This window comes from Ctenopharyngodon idella, chromosome 10, assembly GCF_019924925.1.
Source record: "Ctenopharyngodon idella isolate HZGC_01 chromosome 10, HZGC01, whole genome shotgun sequence".
NCBI lineage: Eukaryota > Metazoa > Chordata > Actinopteri > Cypriniformes > Xenocyprididae > Ctenopharyngodon > Ctenopharyngodon idella.
In genome coordinates, this window is record NC_067229.1 from 2,724,869 (window position 1) to 2,750,506 (window position 25,638).

The following is a 25,638-nucleotide window of genomic DNA, read 5'->3' on the forward strand; positions in this document are numbered from 1 at the left end:
ATATCACCCACCCCTAAACACACCTACCTGCTACTTTGTAGTATTCCTGAAGACCTTGATTAGCTTGTTCAGGTGTGTTTGATTAGGGTTGGAGCTAAACTCTGCAGGAAAGTAGATCTCGAAGGCCAGAGTTGAGGACCTCTGCCCTAAAGAGTACTTGTTACACATGTTGCATTTGCCAAAATATCCAGCATAGTGTGGATTTGTGTGTGTGCGATATTGTAAACCAGTAACAGTAACTGATAGACAAACAGCATAGTGAAGGGTGGGATCAGTTTTTAATAATGAAAGTTAGATCCATTTCCATAAAATGCTTAGTTACGTTTCTGGATACTATGGTGCACCACTAAATTAAACTAATACAGAGCAACAACATTTTAAACAATAACAACTTAAAAACAAATATAGACATTCTGACAGAAAATAAATGTGAATAAAAGCAAAAGGTGTGAGGCAGAGACCCATAGGATCCCTAATTAATTCCAGTACTTGATCATCTTTTTTTGGGAACATTTTCATACACTAACTCCGTCTTGGATTTCTGAAAGGAAAGATACACTCAGTCAGGAATATTGCTGATGCAATAGAAAATTAATAGAAGACCAACTTAGGTTTCCCTTTTACTAACCTGAACAACCTTGTTATTCTCTTAATAACCTTAAGAATGTTAACCTCAATAATGGAATTTTTGGTTTTGTTATTAAAAACTACTACAGAACAGATGCTAACATGGAGCAAAAAGAGGAAATGACATCAATACAGATCATCACATGACCTTTTACACAATTATCAGTCAGAGTTCTGAAGGTTTGTCATGACTGAGAATGGCTGTCTCTCACACTAAAGCAACAGCAAAGATACTTGTTTCAGCTCGTCTACAAAGAAACCAATCGCTGCAAAAGCTGCATTTGAGCTCAGAGTAAAGATGAACCGCAGAGCAGCTGCAGCTCGACGACACACTTCAGCAGGAGTAACATGAGTAACAACTTTTTATGGGTTATTTAAAAATGTAAAACGAAGCACATTACGCATGATTTAAAAAAAAAAAAAGATCATTTAGGCCACAGATCACATCACAAGCAAAAATATAAAGAGAAATGGTCCATGCACTAAAGATGTGTCGCGATTCAGCCACCCCTCGTGGGAGCGATTTAGTTCAGTCATATAACACACACTTCACACACCCAGTGTAGACACAAGGATTGACAGAGCGATACTTTTGATTTGTACTAATGTTTTGTTTTTTTAAGTCTGCAAACAGTATATACACTGTGTACATATATCATAAAAACACACTTAAACAATGCTTTTTGATCTGCTTCCTACGGAAGATACGAATGATGACTGTTGAGGCGATAAACCACAAACGTCTGTTCACTGACCGTCTGATGCTGCAAACTAACTGACGACAACAGCTTCTTATCATTAATGATCTTACCTTTTGTCGTGTTGTTGGTTTACACAATGCTGAATCGGTTCTGTCTTCCTCCCATGTCTGGACTGCATTGAAAATAATAACAGAGGTTTTAAAATGACAAAGTTTAAACATTAACATTTCTGTCCTAAAAAAGACAAATGAATTTCATGTTCTCCTTACCTTTTTTTCTACATTTCCTGCAGATGCAGCACGTCACGACTGCAGCAACAATCAACAGAGATCCAGCAGAGATCAGAACTATGTACAGTAAAGACAGACCTTTATCTGTAATGGACAAAATGTAGTGTGAGTGAATCTGTGTGTCTGCTTAACAAACCATATCAAACATCAGCACTATTTAATATGATAGATAAGCTTAGTTAATCACCACCATACCTGGACATGTAACATAACAGTATTGAGTGATGTTCAGATGTTGAGTCTGGTTGCTGATGGGATTGTTCAGCACACAGCTGTAGGTGTTTTTATCCTGATATTCCACCTCCAGAGGTAGAGAGAGACTGATGCTGAGATCAGACACACTGATGCTGGACAATAAACTGTTTCCTTTGTACCAGGAGAGAGTCACATGACCCACATTCACAGATGAACACACCAATGAACAATTTGATGATGATGATGATGGTGAAGAACAATCTCTGATAATGTTAGGAGTGGGCAGAGGAGCTGGAAAACATGGAAAAGAGCAGAAATTTCTCAAAATAATTTTCACTGTAGTGTGTTAATGGTCAGTGAGTGTTTCCGTGATTAAACATTTCAGTGTAAATAAAAGAATTTTCTGAGTTCATTACTAGTTAAGCTCAACCACAAAAATGTATTTCCATTTGTCCACCAGAAAAGCAAAAACCTGGGTTACAGTGAGGCGCAATGTGGGGCAAATCTTAAAATGTTTCAGTAGCACAGCTACAATATGCGTGTTAACATGATTTTTGTATGAAAAATCAATTGCTAACTTTTGCTTTGTAAAGTTATATCCAATTTTACAACTACTCTGCCATGACAATGCAATGCCATAAATCGTAACAAAGTTGTGAAATAAATCCTCCAAATATTTGCCTGTTTGACATACATTATAAGTGAAGGACAAGACAAAGGATCTTTCGACTCACCATACACAGAAACATTGAATGTGTTTGATGACAGTTTCGCTCCATTTATCTCCAGTTCATAAACTCCAGTATGTTCAGTTGTGATGTTTGTGATGGTCAGAGATCCAGTCTGATGATCCAGCTTCAGTCTGTCTCTGAATCTCCCATCAAGAACATCATGTGTGGAGAAGATTTGCTTCTCTTTGCTGATTTTAGCTATCAGAGAGTTTTCAGCTCCGTATTTCCACAGTATGTCGTCGTCTTCATGTAGTTCAGTAAGACCAGTGTTTAGAGTGACTGAATCTCCCTCCATCACTGACTTTATTTCATTTGTTTCAGCAGGAAACACACCTGAAAAAAATACAAGAACAAATTAAGACTTGATTTACAAAGCTTGAGGTTGAAATTATGTTAATGGCTTTTGACTAATAAATACATTTTACTACTAATGTTGATGACTGCAGAAATATTTTTAATCATTTTTAGAGTATGTACAGTATGTCCAGTAACAAGCCTCGAAAACTATTTAAAAATCACAAAAAGGCGGCATACTTTTTGAGCCGAGTTTATTCGGTGTAGAAATTTCTGTTATTTCCTTTTGATTTTTAAAAACATTTTTACAGGCCTCCAAATCAATTGGAAAAATTATGTGCCAAATACACTGCAAAGCAAATCGCACAATCCCAGCTTAATGTGATCGATCTGAGATAACAGTAACAGTAGTTTGTTACCCTGTTCTGAAATACTAAGCCATAAAAAAGCTTTTATAACTTACCGATCAGGCTCCAGCAGCACAAATAGAACAAAAACATGAGAAACATTTTCTTCTGTTGTTCAGTGTCTGAACTAATACGACTGTTCTCTGGAAACACTCAAGATGGTGTGAATCCTCCCACAACAGAGTCTGACTCTCCTATTGCACACAAATCTGAACACGTCACTTTGACTATAGTTACATTAAAGATGTTCTTCTGGCTCTTATTAAAACTTTTAACTGTTTTAATAGTGGGGAAAATTCTTCTTTTATCATTTTACATTGATAATGTAGTTTTCTAATATTAATATGCAAAAGTAGAAGGACATTATGTGAATCTGCTTGCATTAAAAGAACTTATTGATTTCAAAATGGTTGTATAGTTCAACTGAATATCCAAATATCAATTACTGTGTATGAAAAAACAAAGCAGAAAAGTTAAAACCATGTGCCATCTCACTTTACCAGTATTACGGAGGTGAGACTCTAGCACAGAGGTCCTCAACTCTGGCCCTCGAGATCCACTTTCCTGCAGAGTTTAGCTCCAACCCTAATCAAACACATCCAAACAAGCTAATCGAGGTCTTCAGGATTACTACAAAGCTACAGGCATGTGAGTTTGATCAGGGTTGGAGTTAAACTCTGCAGGAAAGTGGATCTTGAGGGCCAGAGTTGCCCAGCTCTGCTCTAGCAGCTCATCTGAGTCAAACTGAAACCTGCTGCGGTCTGATTTCTATAGAAACATGGTTTGATCTTTTGTATGTGGTCATTTGTTTGATGTACTGAGTTTGTAGCAGGTGAAGAGTTTCTTCCTGTCCTGCATTTAATAGACCTCACAGTGTGACTTCCTCATCAGACACAACTGCTTAATAAAGTACTGAATCACTCCATCAAAACTGATGTATAAAACACAGTCAAAGAAGAATCACAGTTCAGAGGTCAAAGAGTCTGGATTCTTACCGGCAAGCAACATTGATAAACTGATAATACAGAAAAACAAAATAATACACTAAAAAAATGAGTTTTGCTGCTTGTTCAATTTATTATATTAGAAAAAGTGTCACTAATTAATGTCAAATTTACAATTCTATAAAATGTAAGGTTAACTTAGCCTGTTGGTGTTGTGACTACATTATTTTTGTTAACTAACTGGACATTGAATTGCTTTGCTTGATACTGCATTAGGAGATTAAATGTTAAAATCATTTGTTATTTTGTTTTATTATATTTAGTAAAGGTAAAAACATTTTAGAGTTTAGTATTATGTTGTGTTGAGGATTTAGAAGAGTTTCTGTTATGTTTTTGTGCTTGGGTTTAGGCTGTCCTAGAGTCTAGTGACAATGATGTGTGTTTTTGAATGTAGCAGACAACATACACCTTGGTAATGTGCGTTAACTTATATTTATCCTCATTTATGTTTAGATTTTCATTTAAATGCACATTTTTACAAAAAAAATTAAGGTATTTTTATGAGAATATTTTAGAGCCCTGATGTCAATGAAGAAAGATGCTCATTACAGCGAAAGTGTGTAGTTACAACATCTAACATGACGTGGACGTGCTAGATTATACAAAAATATTGTATAAAAATATAAATATAACATTTGTCTATAAGTCATTTGTCTGTTTTTATAGTAACACTTTCCTCACTTCCTGAGCTCTGCCTTCCTGTAAAGCCAAAATCAAGTGCTCAGTTACACAATACATATTATAATACATAACTTTGACAGTCAATATTATAACTTTGAGTAGGCCTAAATATTGTTTGTATCCATGAAAGTTTAATAATGTTTATTCATCCAGACAGACTAATTACTGTCCATAACCAAAATAATGTAAAATTATACTATAAACTTATTAGTTTAAGAAATATAGCAAGCAACAAAAAAAAGCAAAGAGGTTAAGAGTTTTTTTTTTAATAGCAAATAAACAAACGTACATACAAAATAGGCATTGGAGAAACAATATTAACAATTCTCAAAGACAGACATAGTTGCAATTACAATATGTAACAGTGAAGGGTAGCAAAGAGTTATAAGGCACTTAGCTCACTGAAGAAACTGGCAACTGTAGAAGCTTTTTCATTTGAAAGAGCATCAAGAGAAGCAGCAAAAATTTTAAGTTCATTAGAAAAGTGAGGAAAGGATGGAGGGGTTCTTTATGAATGAAGTATTTAGCAACTTCAAAAAGGTTGTTAACCAAGTAATGTTGTGAACAATCTTTCTTAAGCACACCAAACTTAATTTGTATTCAAGGGGATTTACACATGTAATTATACATGACATTTTACTGCACAATTGAGTCCAGAGAGGTTAAGAGTCTCTCGGTCGGAGGTGACGGTAATGCGCGAGAGTTGGTGCGACCCGCAAATAATCGGAAGAAAAAGTGCCAGACCAATTTTGTGTTTGCAAACAGCAATGACGTTTTTTTTGTGGGCGGAGCCTACTTGGTAGCAGAAAATGACAGTTCTGCAGTAGCAGTCAATGGAAGTCATGCAATAAAAGAATAATAATAAGTTTATATGACTTTTTTTTCTCGCAAAGCCGAGTTTATATCTCACATTTCTTAGAAGAATTGTGAGATATACTCGTTATTCTGTCTTTTTTTCCTCAGAATGAGACTGTCCTCGCTGCAGCCTGTAGCACGATGAGGATAGCTGGATCTGATCCAACACGTACTGGATGTTGTTACGCGCATGCGCGATGGTGTGTTTTGTTGACGTCATAGACGCATGCGCAGTAGAGAGGTGGTAAACGATCGCACGTGCTTTGGTCTTCCAAGAAGAGTCTGCAGAAAAACGGTGGATTAATTAACAGTGATTGTTTTGTCGGTAGGTAATTAATCTTTGGAATCTTTATTTAATGTTTTGTTGTTTCAACATGTATAGTCTTGTGTAGTGTTATGTTTCCGAAGCGGTGTAAACGTGTTTAGCTGACATGACTTGTATAATGCTCACAGCGATTCTCATTTTAATCTTATACTTAAGTACATAATACTATGGACAGACTGCAGGGCTAATGTAAAATTAACCTGATTTTGCTCGGCTAATGAATACTTATTTGCTATTACATTGTTCTAGATGAATGTCTTTAAAAAGGGCAGTTGCCCAGTAATTTCAAGGTGCACAAAGTGCTGTAACCAGTACCACTGCCCTTTTTGTGAGACGTACAAAACCACACCACAACTATCCATTGATAACCATGTAGAGAATCATCTAAAATTGGCAGTACACCATGATGGTGAGTATAATTTCACCTCTACTAATATTATTTTGCCTTAAAATTTGATCAGAGTAATGCATGTCACATGTGTGTAACTTTTCCCCCCCAGATTTTGTGATTAAGTGCAATTTACACTGTAGAGAAAATGCACATTTTCACTGCTGTTACTGTCCTGCTACAGTGATAAGAAACCTGCAGTTAATTACTCATCTTCAAAAATGTAAACAAAAGTTGGCTATTCCTGGCCAGGAAGCTCAATCTCCACTCCTGCATAGCCCAGCAGCCACTGCTCCACTTTCTGCTATATCGGCACAGACTTCTCATGTCATTACACAGGCGCCTCCCCTGTCTTGCCCCATGGCTATCCGAACATCTTCATCTCCAGTTACATCAGTGTTTCAGTCTCCAGCAATGACACAGTCTTGGACAAGTCCCTTATGTCAACTTTTGCAACCTGTGACAACGTGCCCTCTTTCTGAAGCTCCATTTCCTCTTTCTGCATCCACCCAAGTATTTCCATCTCCGGCTATTTCCTCTGTCCTTGTTCCACCAGACCAACCAACAGTAAAGCGTCCTCAACCAAAGAAGAACAGAATCAGATGTGATCATTGTGATATGGAATTGAATAAAAAGTACTTGCGAGTTCACATTAGAAGAAAGCACACCACAGTTAAAGAGGCCATCACATTAGAACGACATTTACTTTGTCAGGTCATTGACAGTAAGCATGGAATTTTTGCAGTGGCAAAATCTTTCAGTGCACCATCAATTCCCATCCATGTTCAAAAAAGGATTTGGGGTGTGAATGACAAAGTTATGTGTGAACTAGACCAATGTAATGCTAGTGCTGATTTTGCACAAAGGAGTGGCCTGAAACCATTTGAGTGCTGCCATCTCATGTCCTTAGCTTTCTGTCCCAAAGATGATGGCAATTCTGTTAATCTCAAAGAGGAAACCCTAAACGAGATGGTGAAAGAAAAATGGTTTGGAGAAAGTAGGAAAGATGCATGCATCGAAAGGCAATGCATGGCAAACAAAGATGATGTGCCACTTTCTGTAGCGATCATATTTGCTATATCAGTGTATGAGCCAAAAATGTCTTATTACTGCAGACTTGGAAGAGTGACTGTTGTATATGACAGTAAGAAGATCACATGGGCCTGTCCATGTAATAAAACAAAACAGTCATGTATTCACAAAGCAATAGCTAAATGGCATTTATTTTAAAGTCAGAGAGCTCTCTTCCAGAAGGTGAAGACCACCGAAAGGATTGATCCCATGCAGATACCTCAACAGCAGTCTGAGAGTGTGGATGACTGTAGTGATCATCAGTACCCACCTAATGATGATGGAATAGAGAGGATGGTGCGCTATTTGATGAAAAATAAATCTCTGCCTGTGGACCTTCCTCAAAATTTGGTTAGTGGTCTACAACATGGAAGTGAATTTAGACACCAACTAATTCCTGAAGAAACATTCTGCTCCGAATGTGAGGGTAATCATATTCTAAGTGACCCAATTATTATAACCTCACGAGCAAAGATTCTGACCTTTACTGGGGTAGTTGAAGGTAAATATTGTTAAATAAAACATTCAAATTGTTTAAAGAGTGTACTGTTATTTTGTATTTAACTTTTCTGCTCTCCATTAAGGAATTTCAACTTACATACTTACAAAGTATGTAGCAACTGCAGCATGATGTACAGGTACCAGGAATTCACTGGTGGTATCCATAACTTCAGTGACCACCTTCTGCTTTCTCTTCACTTGTGTGTAATTCTTCACAATGCTCTTCAGGTAATATGTGTAACTGCTGGTGTTGATATTGTTTCGTGTAATAAGTATTATGTCATGTACCATAATCTTTTTTCTTTATACTCTGTGAATATGTCTAGAATCACACTGCTGTTAGCAGAGTAATGAGCATACTTGAAGCCACTGCCAAAGCAAAATTCCCCAGCAAAGACACAGTGCTCCATGGTTACCTTCACTTTGAAGCCTTGAGCAGCCATGTTTATTCTTACACCTGCATCAATTGTGGTTATTACCCCAAAGTGGTGATTATGGATCTCCACAAGAAAGGTGTCTTCAGTATTCCTTGTAAGTATGTGTTGTGTACATTGTATTACAAATGCTTTCTAAAAACGGCATGTTCCTGATTTGTGAATTTGTGTTTTGCAGTCAGTGAAATAGCCACACCACCATCAGATTTCAAGGGTGATACAAACATTGTCTCTTTTTGGGAATCCGTAACAATGGAGATGATTGGCCGGGGATTTCTTTCAAGTAAGTTATTTAATGTGTAATATTATTTAGGTCTGTGTAACTAAAGAAACAAATTTTCTTTAATGTACTTATACACTCTGTATTTCTCTTAAGGTGGCAGGAAAAGTCCCTTTGTAGTTTGCCCAAGTTATGATTGCTGGGCTCCTTGGATTGGACCTAATGCAACTTTTGCTGCAATGCGCAAAAACAATTATTTCCTGAACATGCTCACGCCATCAGGACACACATTTTTGATGCACAACATCATTCACCATTATAACACAGCACAGAATAAGAACATGGAGGACAGCCTAAGAAAAGTTGTATCACCAAGTGATCAGTTAACCTTCAATGGTTACGGTTAGATAGTACTTGGTAAGTTTCTTTTGTTTGTTTGTTTTTGTTTTTTTTATATATATCTTACAATGACTATTAATTTTTTTCACGTATTGTAAAAATCACTTTGTCTTGTGTTGTATGTGAAGGTACACCTCCACAGTCCCTAAATGATAGTGAGAGACTCACCAGTGATATTACACAAATAGACCAAGTACACTGTAAGTAATGTCATGATAAACACTGCACTTGCAAAATCTCACTTCACTTAATAAATATAGTTGGATCATAATATTTTGTCTCTTTTCAGACCCCAGCCAAGGTTCAGTGATGGACATGACAGCCCTACGAAATGTGCAGCCAAACAGGGCATGCTGGATGCATCCACAAAGCAGTGACCAAATGAAGATGGTATGTTGAATTGTTTTGCATTTTTATGCAAAGTGTATAATCATACTTACAATTGTTTTTGTTTTTCTAGATAAAAAATGCTTTAAATGAAAAGGAATCACAACAACAATTTTTGGCTCAAGTAGGAGCAACAATTCTGGACAGATCAGATTTTATTACCTTGGGACATCCAAATGATGTTGAAGGGACTGTGAGTATCATCACATGCAATATCATGCTTTTGTTTTGTGATAAGTGAATATTAAATTTGGTTTCTCTCAAATTATTACAGATTTTAAATGCCTGCCTTTCAATGGTCAGAGATATTGCTGACTTAAAGGTAATATTTGTCCTGTCTTCTCTGTAGAACCTTTTTTTTGCAGTGAGAAAGTGTGCATAAGTGATCCTTTATTTGCAATCCAATTAACTGTAATTTTAAATGGTATCTAACAGAACATAAAGGTCCATTGTTTTAGCTCGTATGTGACAGTGACATGGTTGCCACCATTGTGTGCAGACCCTTCAGCTAACTTACCTGTAAGTATGACTGAAATATTTAATAGAAGTTAACTAGGGTCATTTTAGGTGGCATTTAAAAATGTTTGTTGTCTGTATTAGGACCATATAGCAGAATGTGACTTCATCTTACTGCCTTCCTGGGCATCAAACCATTGGATGATATGTGTAAGTATATTGTGTTTAAATGATTAGTTCTCCTTAATGCAAGTAACACTGAGATATGTTGACATAACTAACAGTTGTATCTTCCAAGAATCATTTAATAGAACCAGTTTTACAGATCATGAAACCAAAAAGCAGAGAGATGTATTTGCTTGATTCACTGTACGGCACTGACTTCAGCGATTGTCGTTACATTGATCCCTACACGTTTTTTCAGAAAAAATATTAAGAGTTCAAAAGTTCAGGATTATGGTAGTTCTGTTTTGTGCCATACATCCTTTTGCATGCATTTTGTTTTTTGTTTTATGGCTCATTTTTCAGTGATGCTTAAACTATTTAAATCTACCTTATCGCTGGAATTATATTTTATAGTTCAAAGATAAAATTGTTTAAACAATGATAAATGAGCCAAGAATTTGTTTGGGGTTGTTCCACCCCAGTTTGTTTGTTTATTAGTATTTCATTATTATTTTTAGTCCATTTTTGTTGTTGTTTAAATGTTTTGTAGAATACTTGCACAGCAACTACATCCTGGGCCGTGGAAAGAGTATGGACGTGATGATCTCAACGTAAGCAGTTTTCTTGTTGCCATCACTAAATTCCATTTTCAATATTCAACCACATTTGTTTATTTTTGAATATTTATAACATGTTTATTTCAATTTAACTCAACAGGGTGCTTCAAGGCAGAATTGTTCAAATAACTGTGGAGTGTTTGTGTTGATGGTAGGAAGAATTGTTTAACAATAAGTGTTTATTTTCCTTGATACCTTTGTCAGATTGCTGTCTTTCATTGGTAATTTATTTTTTAGTTTGAGCAAAATCAATATCAACAAACTTAAGATATTGATACAATCAAACAAAATCATTTAATTTAAGTTCATTACTATTGTTTGTCTGTTTTGATGTAACTTACTATTAATGGTACAGTACGCACTCTGTTGTAATGAGAGGTGCCTTTTGATAGCTCACCTCAGCAAAATCAAACTAATAATTTGGGAAAAAGTTTATTCTCAAAAGGGTGATTGCGATTTACATTAAGCATATTTTCCAGTCTGACATGGCTGCAGTAAGGAGATGGTGGTGCTTGCTCCTGCTAACAAATTATCCTGTGAAGTAAGCCTATTTCCAAGTACTTCCAATAAATAAAACATGTAGTAGTAGTAGTAGTAGTAGTAGTAGTAGTAGTAGTAGTAGTAGTAGTAGTAGCAGTTTTTTTTTTTATCCTCTTTAATAGTTAATTTGCGTGTTTTTTTTTTTTTTTTTTTTGTTTTTGTTTTTTTTTTTCTTCCTGTGTGGTGTAAATACTTTCTAGGGAAACTAGTTCACTTGTTTTTTGTTTTTAATGTAATTTAAGATCAGATGCTGAAAGAAAGCTACTCAGAAAAAGGCGCAAAGAAATGAAAACAGGTATAACTTTAATTAAAATAGGTTTGTAACAACTAATCTGACAACTGATGATAAAATGTTCAAGTTCCTTTTTCCATAAATATTTCATGATTGGTGTGAACTTTCTTTCTTTCTTTTTCTTTCTTTCTTTAGGAGAATTGGAAATGGAAGCTGATTACATAAGTAAGGTGGGAGTTTTCCTTATTCCAAATGTTATTTTTAACATTTTAAATGTATGCTATTATTTGACTAGTATTTTATATTGAATAATAAACTTTTTTTTTTTTTTTTTTTTCTTCAAGCAGATGCCACCTGAGATCCTGAGACATATCCTCATGAATGTGGTCAAAGAAGATGGAGATGTGGCCTTCTTCAGACTGTCTCTGACGTGCTGGCTTTTCCATGATGTTGTTTGTGAGGCATCATTTAGAAAAGAGGCTCATTTTGCCTGGCTTGACAGTAAGTTTTCATTTTATTATTTTTATATTTTTACCAGTAGACAGTTCTACACATTAAGTTTAATCTGCAAATGCACTTTAAGCTTTGCTCAGAACTTTTTATTGCTTTAAATCTCTTTCTTACAATAGGTGTTGTCAACTGGAGTGCATACTCCAGTGACTACAAGGAGATGTATCGAGTGCCATATAAAGTGACCAGTTGCCTTTGTTGTGGGGACTTATTTAAAGACTTCCCACCAGGCTATATTGGAGATGGAAGGAAAGGAATCCTTCGTGCATTTTACTCGACCAAAGAGTTTGAAGGTTACTGCTCAGCAGACTGCTTCATCTGTGACGGCAATCACTATAGCCCCAAGGACAACAATTTATAAAGTTAAATATAAATGGTCACTTGAGTGACAACTGCTTGATCTGACTGCTGTGATCAGTTTGTATATTAAACTTAAATTCAGGGTTTTTTTTTTTGTTTTGTTTTTATATATAAATGTACTTGCATGTCTTGCAGACACTGAACAGCAAATTAAGAGGAATCTTATGTACAGATCACTGTTGAATGTCAACATTTTATATATATAAGACAGGGGATATCGAGTGGCAAGAATATTGAAAAATGTGAGAAAATGTGAATCCTTTGGATTTTCTGGATTAATTGATCATATCAATTGATCAATGTCATATTCATTAAAGTCACAAGTAGACAAAACACAATGTAGTTAACATAAAAAAATACAATTATGTCTTTATTTAAAATCCCATTAATCTTTTGAAAACCATGATCTTGCATAACCTTCAGCAAATGTGCAGTTGCGCCCCTGGTTATAGGCTATGTTTAAAAGTTATATATGTAAAATGTTATAGGTTTAAATATTATTTCATGCTGTAACTGCTATGTATGTATGTCCCCTATGAACTTCATATGTGAATATTATGTAGACTTACTGTTTACATCAAATTCATTAAGAGTAGGCTAATCATGTTTCATCAGTCCAGTCTGTGACTTGCAACATAAACGTCTCCGTTTAGCTTCAAAGGGTGTCTTCAGCGACGGTATTCTATAAAAATGAAGACTATATTTTTTGCATTCCAAGGCACAACAAAACATTTTCCTCCACTTGCTGCTACCGCTATTTTTCTGCAACCACTATGCGCGCGCAGCTGGAAGTGACAAATGATCGGAAAATCCCCTATGCAGAAAGCTTTCACTTTCACTACTCCAGTCCAGTCGGTGTTGGTGGACTAACTTCAGGTTACCAACCGCTAACACCAAAGGAGATGTGGAAAGTGGTTGAAATGAAGCTTCTTTTTAGTTTGACTTTTTTGATAGGTATTTCGTTCAGTCAAGGTAAGACATTTAGCTTGTTTTATAGTCTCTTTTTCCTGCTGGTGTTGTGTCGATTACAAACCTGTCGCAGTTGTTTGTAACATCTCTAATCTCTTTATATCGGACAGAAATGCATTAATCATTTGTATTTTAAAGTGTGTATTTTCTGATAGACCATGGCAAAACGTTTTTTGTTAAAATTCCCCTTGTTGTCAAAGATAAGAATGCACTATTATTATATTACGCATTTAGGCCTAACAACCGCAGTCAGTGCACAGGTTAGATTCCTGAGGCTGTGAAAGATATCGAAAAGATCCCTGTAAACGGTCAGGTCATATGATTTGGTATACAAACTTAAAAACGTGACATAGCGTGAGTAAATGTTGCACAAATTGATCAAATGTACCTTGAAAGCAGTGCGAGTCAGAAATCAGGATGAAAAACATCATTTACCCAGCATTCCATTCGGAAGGGCTCATTCCTATGCCCTAATCCCTTCAAAGGGTTTACCCTCCGGAATGAGAGCTTCGAAGGGATGAAGGGTGTAGAGGTAAAAAAAAACAAAAACTTTTTTTATTTTTTTTTTGGAATGTGCAAGCTGCTGCGCCTTTTCTTCTTCTTCTTTCTTTTTATGACGGGTGGCACCAACGTTAAGGTGTATTGGAGTGTGGACCAGAGTTTACCCATTTCATAACTGAAAAAAAAACAAAAAAACAACAACAACAAAAAAACGCTAAATTCTCTTAATCAGCTCTGTTCTCTTGAGATAAAGAAATAAACTCTCTAATCCATAAGTAAATATATTTTTAAGCTTTTGTTCATCCACTCCCACCTTTCTAAGTTCGTTCTTGTTTCTTGTTCATTAGTATACTTTTGACACACAAATAACATGTTCTACTGATTCCACAGTGCTCACATAATGCTGTTGGATCTTTATGTATTAATTTTAAGGTTTTATTCAGCATGGTATGTCCAACCCTTAATCTTATTAAAATAGTTTCCTCTTTGGTGCTTCTTTTAGTTATCCTCACTACTACTTCTTGTTGTATTTCATAAAGCTGACGTCCTGTATTTCATGTATCCCATTTTTGTTGCCACTCCTTAATGGTATAATTACTGCAGCTGTGCCTTTTGTTTAACTTAAGTCTATTTTTTATTTTTTGGTTTATCGCTCAGTTTTCATATGGAAATTCTGAGGTTGCATGAATGCACAGATAGGGAAGGGAAATTTTTATCAAAATACGTAAGATTGATGATAATGTGACTAGGATTTTGAAGTCCATTTTTTTCACATTGATGACAAATGAAGCACAAAAACAAGCCTTGAGTGTAGTTTTTTTTAGTACTGCTCTTCAGAAGCTACGGTGTTTTCATGTTATTTAGAAGGCAAAATACATTTACTCCAGTCATCCAATTTAAAAAGCCTCCTAATTGTTTCTTTATTCTTCTGCATTGTTTCTTTATTAAGCATTAGTGAAAATATGAGTCTGTCTCTTTGAAAAGATGGATCTCAAAATCGTTGTAGGTTCAAATATGCAGAAGATGCTGTAAAACTGAAAAACAATTGAAAAATTAATTTTATGATCCATTTTTTTTTTTTACAATGTGCATATTCAGCAAGTGTTATGTAAACTTGTGTGCAGAATTGTATATGAATCACAGTGTGTGATGCATTATGTTCTTGAAGTTTTCAAGATGAGATTTCCATGAGACTGTATGTTTGTCTAATGATTTACGGTTTGTTTGCATGCGTTACATTATGAATCCAGACAAATTTCTCTACTCACAATATTTATGTTCTGTAGAAACTATTTTCACAGAACTTTTCTGTTGTAAAATTTTGTTTGGCTTAGAATTAACTGTTTATTTCTTCTTCAGGTGCGTCTGGTGTTGGTATAGATGAAGTGTCAGTGTCTGTGATGGAGGGAGATTCAGTCACTCTGAACACTGGTGTTGAAACGAAAGAGCAAGAGAAGATTATATGGTATTTTAATGGCACTCGCATTGCACAAATCAATGGAGATCAGAGTAAGATCTGTACAGATGTTCAGTGTAATGAAGGTACTGAGAGATTCAGAGACAGACTGAAGCTGGACATTCAGACTGGATCTCTGACCATCACAAACACCAGAACCACAGATGCTGGAGTTTATGAACTACAGATCATCAGGGGGAACAGCAGAAAAACAATCTTTACTGTTGCTGTTCATGGTGAGTCATAATATTTAAAAGTAAGTCTTGTGCATTTCAGTCACATCAGACCAAATTATTGATCTTTGAAAACTAGCACATTGAAAGGTCAGTGCGATCAGGACGGGATGAGTAATGTACAGTAGGTGCACAAAACCAGTGGCAGTGGTTGTACAGTAGACCTACTGTAGTATTGCATTTGTTTGAACCAGCTGACCACTGAATGAGTCTATAACTCTGTTGCTAAGCCATCTGGGTCGTAATTCCAGTAAAATCATTTCATATGCACTCAAGACTGAGATTTCTGCAATATAGAACATGATTTAAAGGAATGGTTCACCCAAAAATTTAAATTACCCCATGTTTTACACATCCTCAAGCCATCCTAGGTGTATGTGACCGTCTTCTTTCAGACCAACACAGTTGGATTTATATCAGGTGTCCCAGGTCTTCCTAGCTTTATAATGGTAGTGAATGGTGCAAAAAGTTCCAAAAAAAGTATCCATCCATCATTAATAAAAATGAATCTATTAAATTTCAGTGGATTAATAAAGGCCTTCTGTAGTGAAGCAATCTGATTTTATAAGACAAATATCATACATAAAACATCATATCATATATAAAACTTTATAAACTATAATCACTGTCTCCAGCCAACGGCCGTACACATGTTCACAACATATGACATTGCGGCGTGGTGGACTGGGCGAAAGCTCAAGCTCCTCTTCTCTTATATCAATTCTCAAACATTTCGTTTTACACCTACACGAAGAACGAAAAACTTCGCTGTGAGTATATCGAGGCCTTTGGACTTCTAATTCATGACCGGTATTTTGTTTTGCTCCTTCCTCTGCGCTTCCACTTTCATCAAACGCTATGTCATACTTTGGGTCAGCGGTCACTCAAACACAGAATCTTGACTCTCTTGTGAATGTGCGTATGGCCGTTGACAGAAGTGAGTGATTATAAAGTTTTAAATGAAGATTTGTTTCTTTCAAAACCCTGTTGCTTTGCTTCAAAAAGCATTTTATTAACGGAAGGCATTTATACACTTAATGTGAATGATGCTGTTCTGCTGTTTTTTGCATGCATTAGATTATGAATCCAGACATATTTCTCTACCTTGAGTCTTAAAGATTGAATAACCTTCTTGTTGTACAATGTTGTTCAGCTCATAATGATCTGTTCTTTTCTTCTTCAGGTGTTTTCAGTGTTGGTCCAGATGGAACGTCTGCGTTTGTGATGGAGGGAGATTCAGTCACTCTGAACAGTGGTGTTGAAACAAAAGAGCAAGAGAAGATTAGATGGTATTTTAATGACGATCATATCGCACTAATCACTGGAGATCTCAGTAAGATCTGTACAGATGTTCAGTGTAATAAAGGTACTGAGATATTCAGAGACAGACTGAAGCTGGATCATCAGACTGGATCTCTGACCATCACAAACATCACTCACACAGATGCTGGAGTTTATACGCTAAACATCATCAGCAGCAGCAGCAGAAAAAAAATCTTCACTGTTGCTGTTCATGGTGAGTCATTATGTTTAAAAGTAAGTCTTGTGCATTTCATTCACATCAGACCAAATTATTGATCTTTGAAAACTAGCACATTGAAAGGTCAGTGCGATCAGGACGGGATGAGTAATGTACAGTAGGTGCACAAAACCAGTGGCAGGGTTGTACAGTAGACCTGCTGTAGTATTGCATTTGTTTGAACAAGCTGACCACTGAATGAGTCTATAACTCTGTTGCTAAGCCATCTGGGTCATAATTCCAGTAAAAACATTTCATATGCACTCAAGACTGAGATTTCTACAATATAGAACATGATTTAAAGGAATGGTTCACCCAAAAATTTAAATTACCCCATGATTTACACATCCTCAAGCCATTCTAGGTGTATGTGACTGTCTTCTTTCAGACCAACACATTTCTTTGGAATGCCAGAGGAAGACGTTATCCGAACATATCGTTTGCCAAGTATATGTAAACGATATTATATATGTGTACGTGTTTGTAAGATTATACATGTAACTACAGCCTACATGAGTTGCGCCCGTGTCGACCCGCACCTGATGAGATCATCAGCATCATCAGCTCTGCTTATTTGCGACCCAATGCTAATTTGCGCTGCTCTTGTTAGATTGCGTTGGTCATTATGTAAATGATTTGACTGCGTCTGTGTTCTTTAATTTGTACGTCAGCAGTAGATCACGCGCAAAACCTGCTGCTCCCATCGCCGCATTTGTGGAATTGTGCTCTTGTGCTAATTTTGCCCCTAGTAAATCTAGTTCTAAATATAAATTTAGTTAAAACTAATTTTAAGCATTTTGATTTATTTGTTAGTTTTATCAGTCAGTTTTGTTCTGGTCAGTAAGCCCAAGGAGTATAGGCTTTTTTGAAAGGCTCGTGCGCTCAACTGGCACAAGACGGAGCGGGATGCAGAAAATGAAGTAAGGCCTATACCAGGGCCTTAAGACAACTTTTATTTTCTTTCACACACGGCACAGAGAAACAACTTTCTAAGAAAGCGACCAAAACTGCCTGTCAATTCATAGACGAAACTGACAATGACTTTTTATATTTTTTAAATTGAAATGAAAGGCAATGTGGATAAACATTCAGAACACCAGACAAAGAAGAAAATGAATAAAAACATTTTGGATCAATAAACCTTAAAAATAGATATAAATAACTGCAGAAAGGCCACACTGCAGATAGGTAGCCCTATGCATTTCACATGTCGGTGTTACGGTTTAACTGGTTACCGTGTTATCTGGTGACTTCTTGCGCTTAACTCCAGCTGTGAAACGATCCGCGGCAGATTCATCAATTCTGCAAACAAGCCCATTACAAATAAACGTTCTCACTACGTGATGTTGGTATCATTGAGAAAGTAAAAATAAGTGATTTCATATCTTGTAACAGCTAAACTACGTTTAATAAAATAATAATAATAAAAGTTTTAGAACCTGGTCGTTTCGGGATTCGAACTCGTCCGAAAACAACGCGAACAACTGCCATTCAGGCGAATTATCGAACTGAGCCACTTAAGTACTGTTTGAAGCGATCAATCCTTTATATTCAAAGCATTCACAATTTTTGTGTGTTACGTTACAACAGGCTGGGCCCGTGTTAACTTGTGCCTTATGCTCACAAGCTGATCGTCTGATTACTTTGTATTTATTTTGGAATTACATTTTTACATCAAAACACTACTTCCCAAAATATTATCACATAATATAGCTTACTTCATAAATCAGTCTTTCAGTGAACAATGAAACTTCATAAGCCCTACAGTAGGCACAAGTGTACATGAAAATATTTTAAAAACTTGGTAGAGTAGCCGAAATTATCCATTGTGAAAAATTGTACATTATCATTTAAAAATGTTATAATATTTTGCCATGTTGTTAAGTATTATCTGTAACCATTTGTAGCAGACTGCAAGTTCAATCACAGTGTACTTGTTCAAATTTTCTAGACTGTAACTATAGTCTGTTGTTCTGTTTTTATTTTCTTGAACACTTATTCTCACTATCAATGTAGGCTGCATTTGAATTGTCTGTAAAACATGCCCGATGCACGAAAAACAAAAACCTCTATAAAAAGCAAATAAACAGAAACACGCGGGGCCATATTATTAATTATATAATATTATTAATGAACTGAATTTATAAAGTAGGCTAATGTGTTCAATAATGTTTGAGGGAGCAGCATTTTGACAAGAAAATGCCAGTCAAATCTCATATAATTTAAGATTGTCAGCTTGTCAACGTAACGCACAAGAAAAAAATTGTGAAAGCTTTGAATAACAAGAACCAACTATTTCAAACAACTTACAAAGTAGCTCAATTAATTAACCCGCCACAACGGTGATTGATAGCGCTGTTTGAACGAGTTCGAGACCAGAAAGTTTTTTTTTATTTTTTTATTTAAACATAGTTTAGCTGTTACAAGTTATGAAATCACTTATTTTTTCTTTCTCAATGATACCAACATCACGTAGTGAGAACGTTTATTTGTAATGGGCATGTTTGCAGAATTGACGAATCTGCCGCGGATCGTTTCACAGCTGGAGTTAAGCGCAAGAAGTCACCAGATAACACGGTAACCAGTTAAACCGTAACACCGACAAATCAATATAAATCGGCTAAATTGCCTGTACGAGCAAGCTTTAACTAATCTACAGCTCAACATCGATGGACCAGAAAACGATCAAAAATTAATTTACAGAATTGAATTAGAACAGAGTATACTGTTCTAATAAATAAAAATAATTTTAAAAAACCCAATATAGTCAGAATCAAGTCACAAGTTTCAGAACAAATGTGTGCAAAATGCCTAAGTGCAGGGGACCATATATTCAAAACACAAACCACAAATAGTTAAATTAGTGACTCTGAGTGATCAATTAATAAATTAAAAATAAAGGAATTATTAAAATAACGAAAGTATAGCCAGAATTGTCAACTTAGTCTTTTTAACTGCAGAGATAAGAAACAGTAAACTGGAGTGGCTGTCTTTTTAGCTAAACATGTTCGCAACATCCAATAATCAAATTAGAACCAGCAGAAATGTTTTGAAATCACTTGTACCCTACCTGATTGAAAAAAATCCAGTCTTTCACGCGATCTGCCCGTGTCAGTTTGAGTCTTTTCAAAAAGTGTGCTAGTCAGTTTTAACGTTGGCCTGCAGAAGTGCGCCGCAGTGTTTGTTGTTGTTGAGCGGTAGGACATGAGCTGTTTTGCACAACTTACATCTTACTTTTTTTGGATCATCTTTTACCATTTCAAAGTGCATCCAATTCTACACTTTAGATTTTCTTATCCCAGACTCTGTCACGGGGTGGATGGATTTATTCATGCACATTAAAGATACTTATTAAAAGCTTCTTTTTTCCCACATTTTTATTTACAGCATTATCATAATAGGCTGTATATTAACTTATTGGGAGAAAACCTGTAGGTCTGTGTGAAATCAGATATTGAGCACCCTCCAGATATTGAGTGTTATGATCTCGTCTCATAACACCTCTGCGGAGATTTGACTGTGAGATTGGTAGTTGAATCAGTCTCCTCCTAACGAAGCATCAAATCTTCGACTCTTCAGGGTCACCCCTAGTTGTAATCCATCATACTTGGTGTTTTTGTTTTTCTGTTTAGGTCACAAGAAATTCAAAATGCAGATGATTTGATGCAAAATGTGTTTATAAGCAACAAATTGTGAATAAATGTTGCTTTTCAGATATCATGTTATATGATCTTTACCCCAAAAAAGATCCTTTACTCATCTGTTGGTTTGTGTTTCAGATGTTCCTGCTGCTGAACGAGATGAAATGAAGAGAAAGTCAGTGAAGGAGGGAGAGTCTGTCACTTTTGACACTCGTGTAATAAAACACCCAAATGATGTGATGATGTGGTATTTTAATGACACTCTCATCGCTGAAATCACTGGAGATCAGAGTAAGAACTGTACAGATGATGGGAGATTCAGAGACAGACTGAAGCTGGATCATCAGTCTGGATCTCTGACCATCACAAACACCACAAACACAGACTCTGGAGAATATAAACTGAAGATCAACAGGTGGCAGCATCAGCATCATAAAGACATTCAGTTCATTCATTCATTCTAGTCACTGGTGAGTATCATGTAGTCATTCAGTGCATTGATACATTGAAATCCTCACAGTAAATGTTTTCATTGTTGATCATCTCTGTCTGCTTCACATTCACATCAAAGACCATTTTGACTTTTTGTTTTACAATTTTAATGTCTGTTGTTATTAAAGGATTGGTTCACTTCAGAATTAAAATTTCCTGATAATTCACTCACCCCCATGTCATCCAAGATGTTTATGTCTTTCTTTCTTCAGTCGAAAAAAAATTAAGGTTTTTGAGGAAAACATTCCAGGATTTTTCTCCATATAGTGGACTTCACTGGGGTTCAACGGGTTGAAGGTCCAAATGTCAGTTTCAGTGCAGCTTCAAAGAGCTCTACATGATCCCAGACGAGGAATAAGAGTCTTATCTAGAGAAACCATCTGCCTTTTTAAAAAAAAAAAAAAAAAACAATTATATACTTTTTAACCACAAATGCTCGTCTTGCGCTACAATGTGCCACACATTACTTAATCACGTTGGAAAGGTCGCACATGACGTCTCCTCCAACTTTAAAATCTTTGTTTTACCTTTTCTTGTTAAGGCCGTTTTAGCAGTGCTAGACAAGTATTTGTGGTTAAAGTATAAAGTTCGTCTTCTGGGATCATGTAGAGCCCTTTGAAACCGCAATTTGGACCTTCAACATGTTGAAACCTGTTGATCTCCACTATATGGAGAAATATCCATATAGTATCCATAAACATCCATATAATTTTCCTCAAAAACTTTAATATCTTTTCGACTGAAGAAAGAAAGACATAAAGATCTTGGATGACATGGGGGTGAGGAAATTATCAGGAAATTTTAATTCTGAAGTGAACTAATCCTTTAACAAGAAAAATGCATATTAGTCAGTTTTCCTGTAAAAGCCGCTGATGTAGCTGCCCTACAACACCAGATGGTGCCAATTTATCAATATCACACTGAAAGTAGAAAGGTGTAAATGTCAGTCAGAAGTATAGGTGGAGTTGATAATCAGTCAATCTCTAGTAATAATGACTGTGTGTCTTTATCTGTTCCACATTCAGGTCCGTCTTCAGCTGCTGCAGCAGGAATAAGTGCTGAGGTTATTATTGTTATTGTTAATGTTGCTGTTGCTGTTGCTGTTGTTCTGCTTGTGGCTGCAGTAGTTGCTGGTGTGATTTGCTATCGCCGACATCAAGGCAAGTATTTCATGATACAACTGATTTTATTCTCCAAGAATAATCTTTAAAAATATGTTAAAGTAATTTTTTTCTAATTGACCAAAGTGAGAACTTGTTGTTCAAACAGGAAATGGAAACACGGACAATCGTGGTGAAAATAAGGTGAGATACTACGAACACTGAGGCCCCATTTACACTAGTGCGTTCTAGTTTTAAAATGAAAATGTTCCTCATCTACACTGGTGTTTCCACAACGTTTCAGAAACAGATTTCCGTCTACGCTACACAACCGAAAATGCATGTCACATGACCATTCATGCACACTGGGTATGCATGTACAAGTTTAAACAGTTGCCTCTTGCACATGTAGGCAGTTGCAGTTTTAAAAAAAATGCAGTTTAACTGCACAATGGATGCTAAAAATGACAACAAAGCCAGTAATGATTGTAGTTCAGTCTCCATGTTATTGTTAAAGGAACACTCCACTTTTTTTGAAAATAGGCTCATTTTCCAACTCCCTTAGAGTTAAACAGTTGAGTTTTACCATTTTCGAATCCATTCAGCCGATCTCCGGGTCTGGCGGTACCACTTTTAGCATAGCTTAGCATAGTTCATTGAATCTGATTAGACCGTTAGCATCTCGCTCAAAAATGACCAAAGAGTTTAGATATTTTTCCTATTTAAAACTTGACTCTTCTCTAGTTACATCGTGTACTAAAACCCGCGGAAAATGAAAAGTTGCGATTTTCTAGGCCGATATGGCTAGGAACTATACTCTCATTCCGGCGTAATAATCAAGGAACTGCTGCCGTACCATGGCTGCAGCAGGCGCAATGATATTACGCACCGCCTGTGACCCCCTGCTTGCACAGGGAGCGTGCCTTGTAACCATGGAGACATTTGTGAGAGATGCTGCGTAATATCAATATCACCCAAAAGTTAGGCATTTTAAAATAAACGCACTAGTGTACACTGTGCCTGAGTGTGCCTGACTGTGAATTATTACAGATTGACATGTGTGAACTATCTTTCTGAGTTTTCTGCGGCAAAATATGTGTGGTTTTACTGGTTTTGCTTTCAGCAAACATCAGATCGAAAATGCAATCTTGTGTTTTTGTAACTGGATAGCCATTCCTGATCATTTGTTTCCCTTCCGTGAATTTCTTTCTTTCTTTCTTTCTTTCACTAGAATGTAAAAGAATGCAGGATTCCAATGGTGCATAACGGGACGGTTCCTACAGCTGAAACGCCGTTGTCTCCTGATACTGACGGGACGGGTCCTCCAGCTGAAACGCCGTTGTCGCCTGATACTGACGGGACGGTTCCTACAGTTGAAACACCGTTGTTGCCTGATACTGATGGGATGGTTCCTCCATCAGCTGACACTCACATTGATGCTAATGGGACAAAACAGTAACAAATTATTTTTTGACTGAAATGGGAAGTGAAGAAAAATAGGGAGTGGATATAGATCAGAAGAAATTCTCTTTGCTTAGAGAGAAATAGTCATGATATTTCAGCTGTTAAAGGATGCAGACAATAGGGTTGGGTGATGTCTGTAAAAAGGGGCATCAGAGAATGTCTGCAGTGAAACATCACGATAGATGATGACGTCAGGGTGGGGGGATTTAATTCATTGGAATAAATTAAAAGCTCTCGCTCTGCTCCATGCCAGTGGACACGCACATGTGGTGCACGTCTGGAGAAAGAAGGAACGCGCCTGGAACTGAAAGGGCTTAAATGAAGCGCGTTTGGCTTTGTATAAAACTAGTAGAGGATATAGCGCTGAAATATCTTTACCACAAACGATCCTGAGTGCTTGTGGTGTGATTTGCACCACTGTTTTCATGCGCTGCTCACTTCAACTAGAAACAAACTGGTGCTACCGTTCTGTTTCATGGTCTGGATGAAAACATCCTGCAGTCCTCCATTTGAATATCAGTGGTTTAGTTCGAATCACATGGAATCAAAATGCCAGTTCAGCATCGTGATATCTGTCAGTATCGACGATGGCATCATCTATCAGCCCAACCCTAGCAGACAGCAACAGTGCATGATTATCTCTCCATCTTGCCAGTATTGCCGTTTCTTCAAGTCATTAGCTGTGGCATTTACACTATGAGACATGGGTATGTTTATGTTTACATGTGCTCATTTCAGTCAATCTGAATGAATCCAATTTCAAGTTTTGCAAGATTTTGAGCCCTAAACCTTGCAGGTCGTTTTATATATACATTTTATATGCACGTGGACCCCTTTCACAGACTGTGATGATGCATTTCCACAATTATTAACATTGTAAATCTGCCCAAGTTTTTTTAGATTCATATTCATAAAAATTGTAACACACATATGTATCACTACACTTTGCATTATGTTACTTTGGCATTAAATTGTAGAAAATTGGAAGTAAGTGATTCTAATACAACATGTAACAACAAATGACTCTCTTCTGATCATCAACCTCAACAACAGTGAAATGTGAAAAGGGTCCATTTCATGTACTCTGAAGAATACTTCAGTGAATGCACAATTCAGATTTATTTATTTTTTTTAGTCTAACTTTAGTGTTTATCCGATGGAAATTTAATTCAGATCAAGCTCATTCAGATTGACCGAGGTGTTTACAGGAAGGTTTTGCCATCCAGTTGAGCCACTGATCAGTTTACAATCCAGGATTTGTTTGGGTGCACTTAAACGGGATCTTGACATGTCAAATGTTTATGTTCATTTATAACTGGCTGTGAACTAGGGCTGTCACTAACAGTTACTTTGGGGATTGCGTTTACACTTTACCACGTGATGTAATCTTTTTTATATATTTTTAATATTATATGAATATTTATTCTTTCTTTCCTAAAACAGTTGTACTTGGACATTTGTTTGCTACTCTATAAATGTCAATACTTGTTTCCTTAACATTTGCATATTTAGGCAAATTTTACACGAATGCCAAGGGGTTAAAACTTTTTTTTTTTTTTTTTTAAATGAAATTTTGAACATTAAGAAAACATTCAGAAATAACATCTTTGTCATGAAATGACAATGCTAGCAAAACGTTCTTAGAAACGTTTTTTTTTTTAGCTGGGGCATTCTTGTTGAAAACAGCTTTTGGATACTGGTGTGTTTAATACTAATTTAACCACCAAACCTCACTTGTTCAACCAGTCAACTGTAAACTGACGTTTTTAACAGAAATACTTGAGAAACTGAACATTTCACAGTCCACACTAATGATTGATTGATTGTTTGTTTAACAAACAAAGAAAGGCAGTTCAGGAGTTGATCCATGACA

General features: G+C 36.2%; 3 protein-coding genes across 6 annotated transcripts; 2 read left to right on the forward strand and 1 right to left on the reverse strand.

Moving 5' to 3' along the window:
• Positions 1 to 259: 259 nt before the first annotated feature.
• LOC127520856 (T-cell surface antigen CD2-like) lies at positions 260 to 13,913 on the reverse strand. 3 transcript variants are annotated; one of them, XM_051909516.1, is made up of 6 exons: positions 3,302 to 3,829; positions 2,548 to 2,877; positions 1,814 to 2,104; positions 1,598 to 1,702; positions 1,439 to 1,500; positions 260 to 541 (listed from the first exon to the last, which is right to left on the reverse strand). In XM_051909516.1, the coding sequence occupies exons 1-6, from the start codon at positions 3,345 to 3,347 to the stop codon at positions 494 to 496; spliced, it is 882 nt and encodes a 293-aa protein (XP_051765476.1). In that variant the 5' UTR covers positions 3,348 to 3,829; the 3' UTR covers positions 260 to 493. The 3 variants fall into 3 exon arrangements, with proteins under 3 accessions (XP_051765476.1, XP_051765475.1, XP_051765474.1); XM_051909515.1 differs by lacking the exons at positions 260 to 541; positions 3,302 to 3,829 and adding an exon at positions 13,748 to 13,913 and having other exon boundaries at positions 1,283 to 1,500; XM_051909514.1 differs by lacking the exon at positions 260 to 541 and having other exon boundaries at positions 1,283 to 1,500; positions 3,302 to 3,394.
• LOC127520847 (uncharacterized) lies at positions 5,922 to 12,996 on the forward strand. The gene is made up of 20 exons (XM_051909502.1): positions 5,922 to 6,110; positions 6,360 to 6,519; positions 6,611 to 8,071; positions 8,154 to 8,298; positions 8,397 to 8,601; positions 8,683 to 8,787; positions 8,881 to 9,141; positions 9,252 to 9,323; positions 9,413 to 9,513; positions 9,584 to 9,703; positions 9,785 to 9,832; positions 9,946 to 10,029; positions 10,111 to 10,176; positions 10,682 to 10,742; positions 10,849 to 10,899; positions 11,228 to 11,289; positions 11,531 to 11,583; positions 11,716 to 11,750; positions 11,868 to 12,021; positions 12,150 to 12,996. Exons 2-3 carry the CDS (start codon positions 6,360 to 6,362, stop codon positions 7,726 to 7,728), a joined length of 1,278 nt encoding a protein of 425 aa, XP_051765462.1. The 5' UTR covers positions 5,922 to 6,110; the 3' UTR covers positions 7,729 to 8,071; positions 8,154 to 8,298; positions 8,397 to 8,601; positions 8,683 to 8,787; positions 8,881 to 9,141; positions 9,252 to 9,323; positions 9,413 to 9,513; positions 9,584 to 9,703; positions 9,785 to 9,832; positions 9,946 to 10,029; positions 10,111 to 10,176; positions 10,682 to 10,742; positions 10,849 to 10,899; positions 11,228 to 11,289; positions 11,531 to 11,583; positions 11,716 to 11,750; positions 11,868 to 12,021; positions 12,150 to 12,996.
• On the forward strand, positions 13,198 to 25,594 carry LOC127520855 (uncharacterized). Of its 2 annotated transcripts, XM_051909513.1 has the most exons (6): positions 13,198 to 13,362; positions 15,220 to 15,552; positions 16,733 to 17,065; positions 20,848 to 21,980; positions 22,227 to 22,505; positions 23,533 to 25,594. In XM_051909513.1, exons 1-4 carry the CDS (start codon positions 13,293 to 13,295, stop codon positions 21,171 to 21,173), a joined length of 1,062 nt encoding a protein of 353 aa, XP_051765473.1. In that variant the 5' UTR covers positions 13,198 to 13,292; the 3' UTR covers positions 21,174 to 21,980; positions 22,227 to 22,505; positions 23,533 to 25,594. The 2 variants fall into 2 exon arrangements, with proteins under 2 accessions (XP_051765473.1, XP_051765472.1); XM_051909512.1 differs by having other exon boundaries at positions 20,848 to 22,505.
• Positions 25,595 to 25,638: the final 44 nt, after the last annotated feature.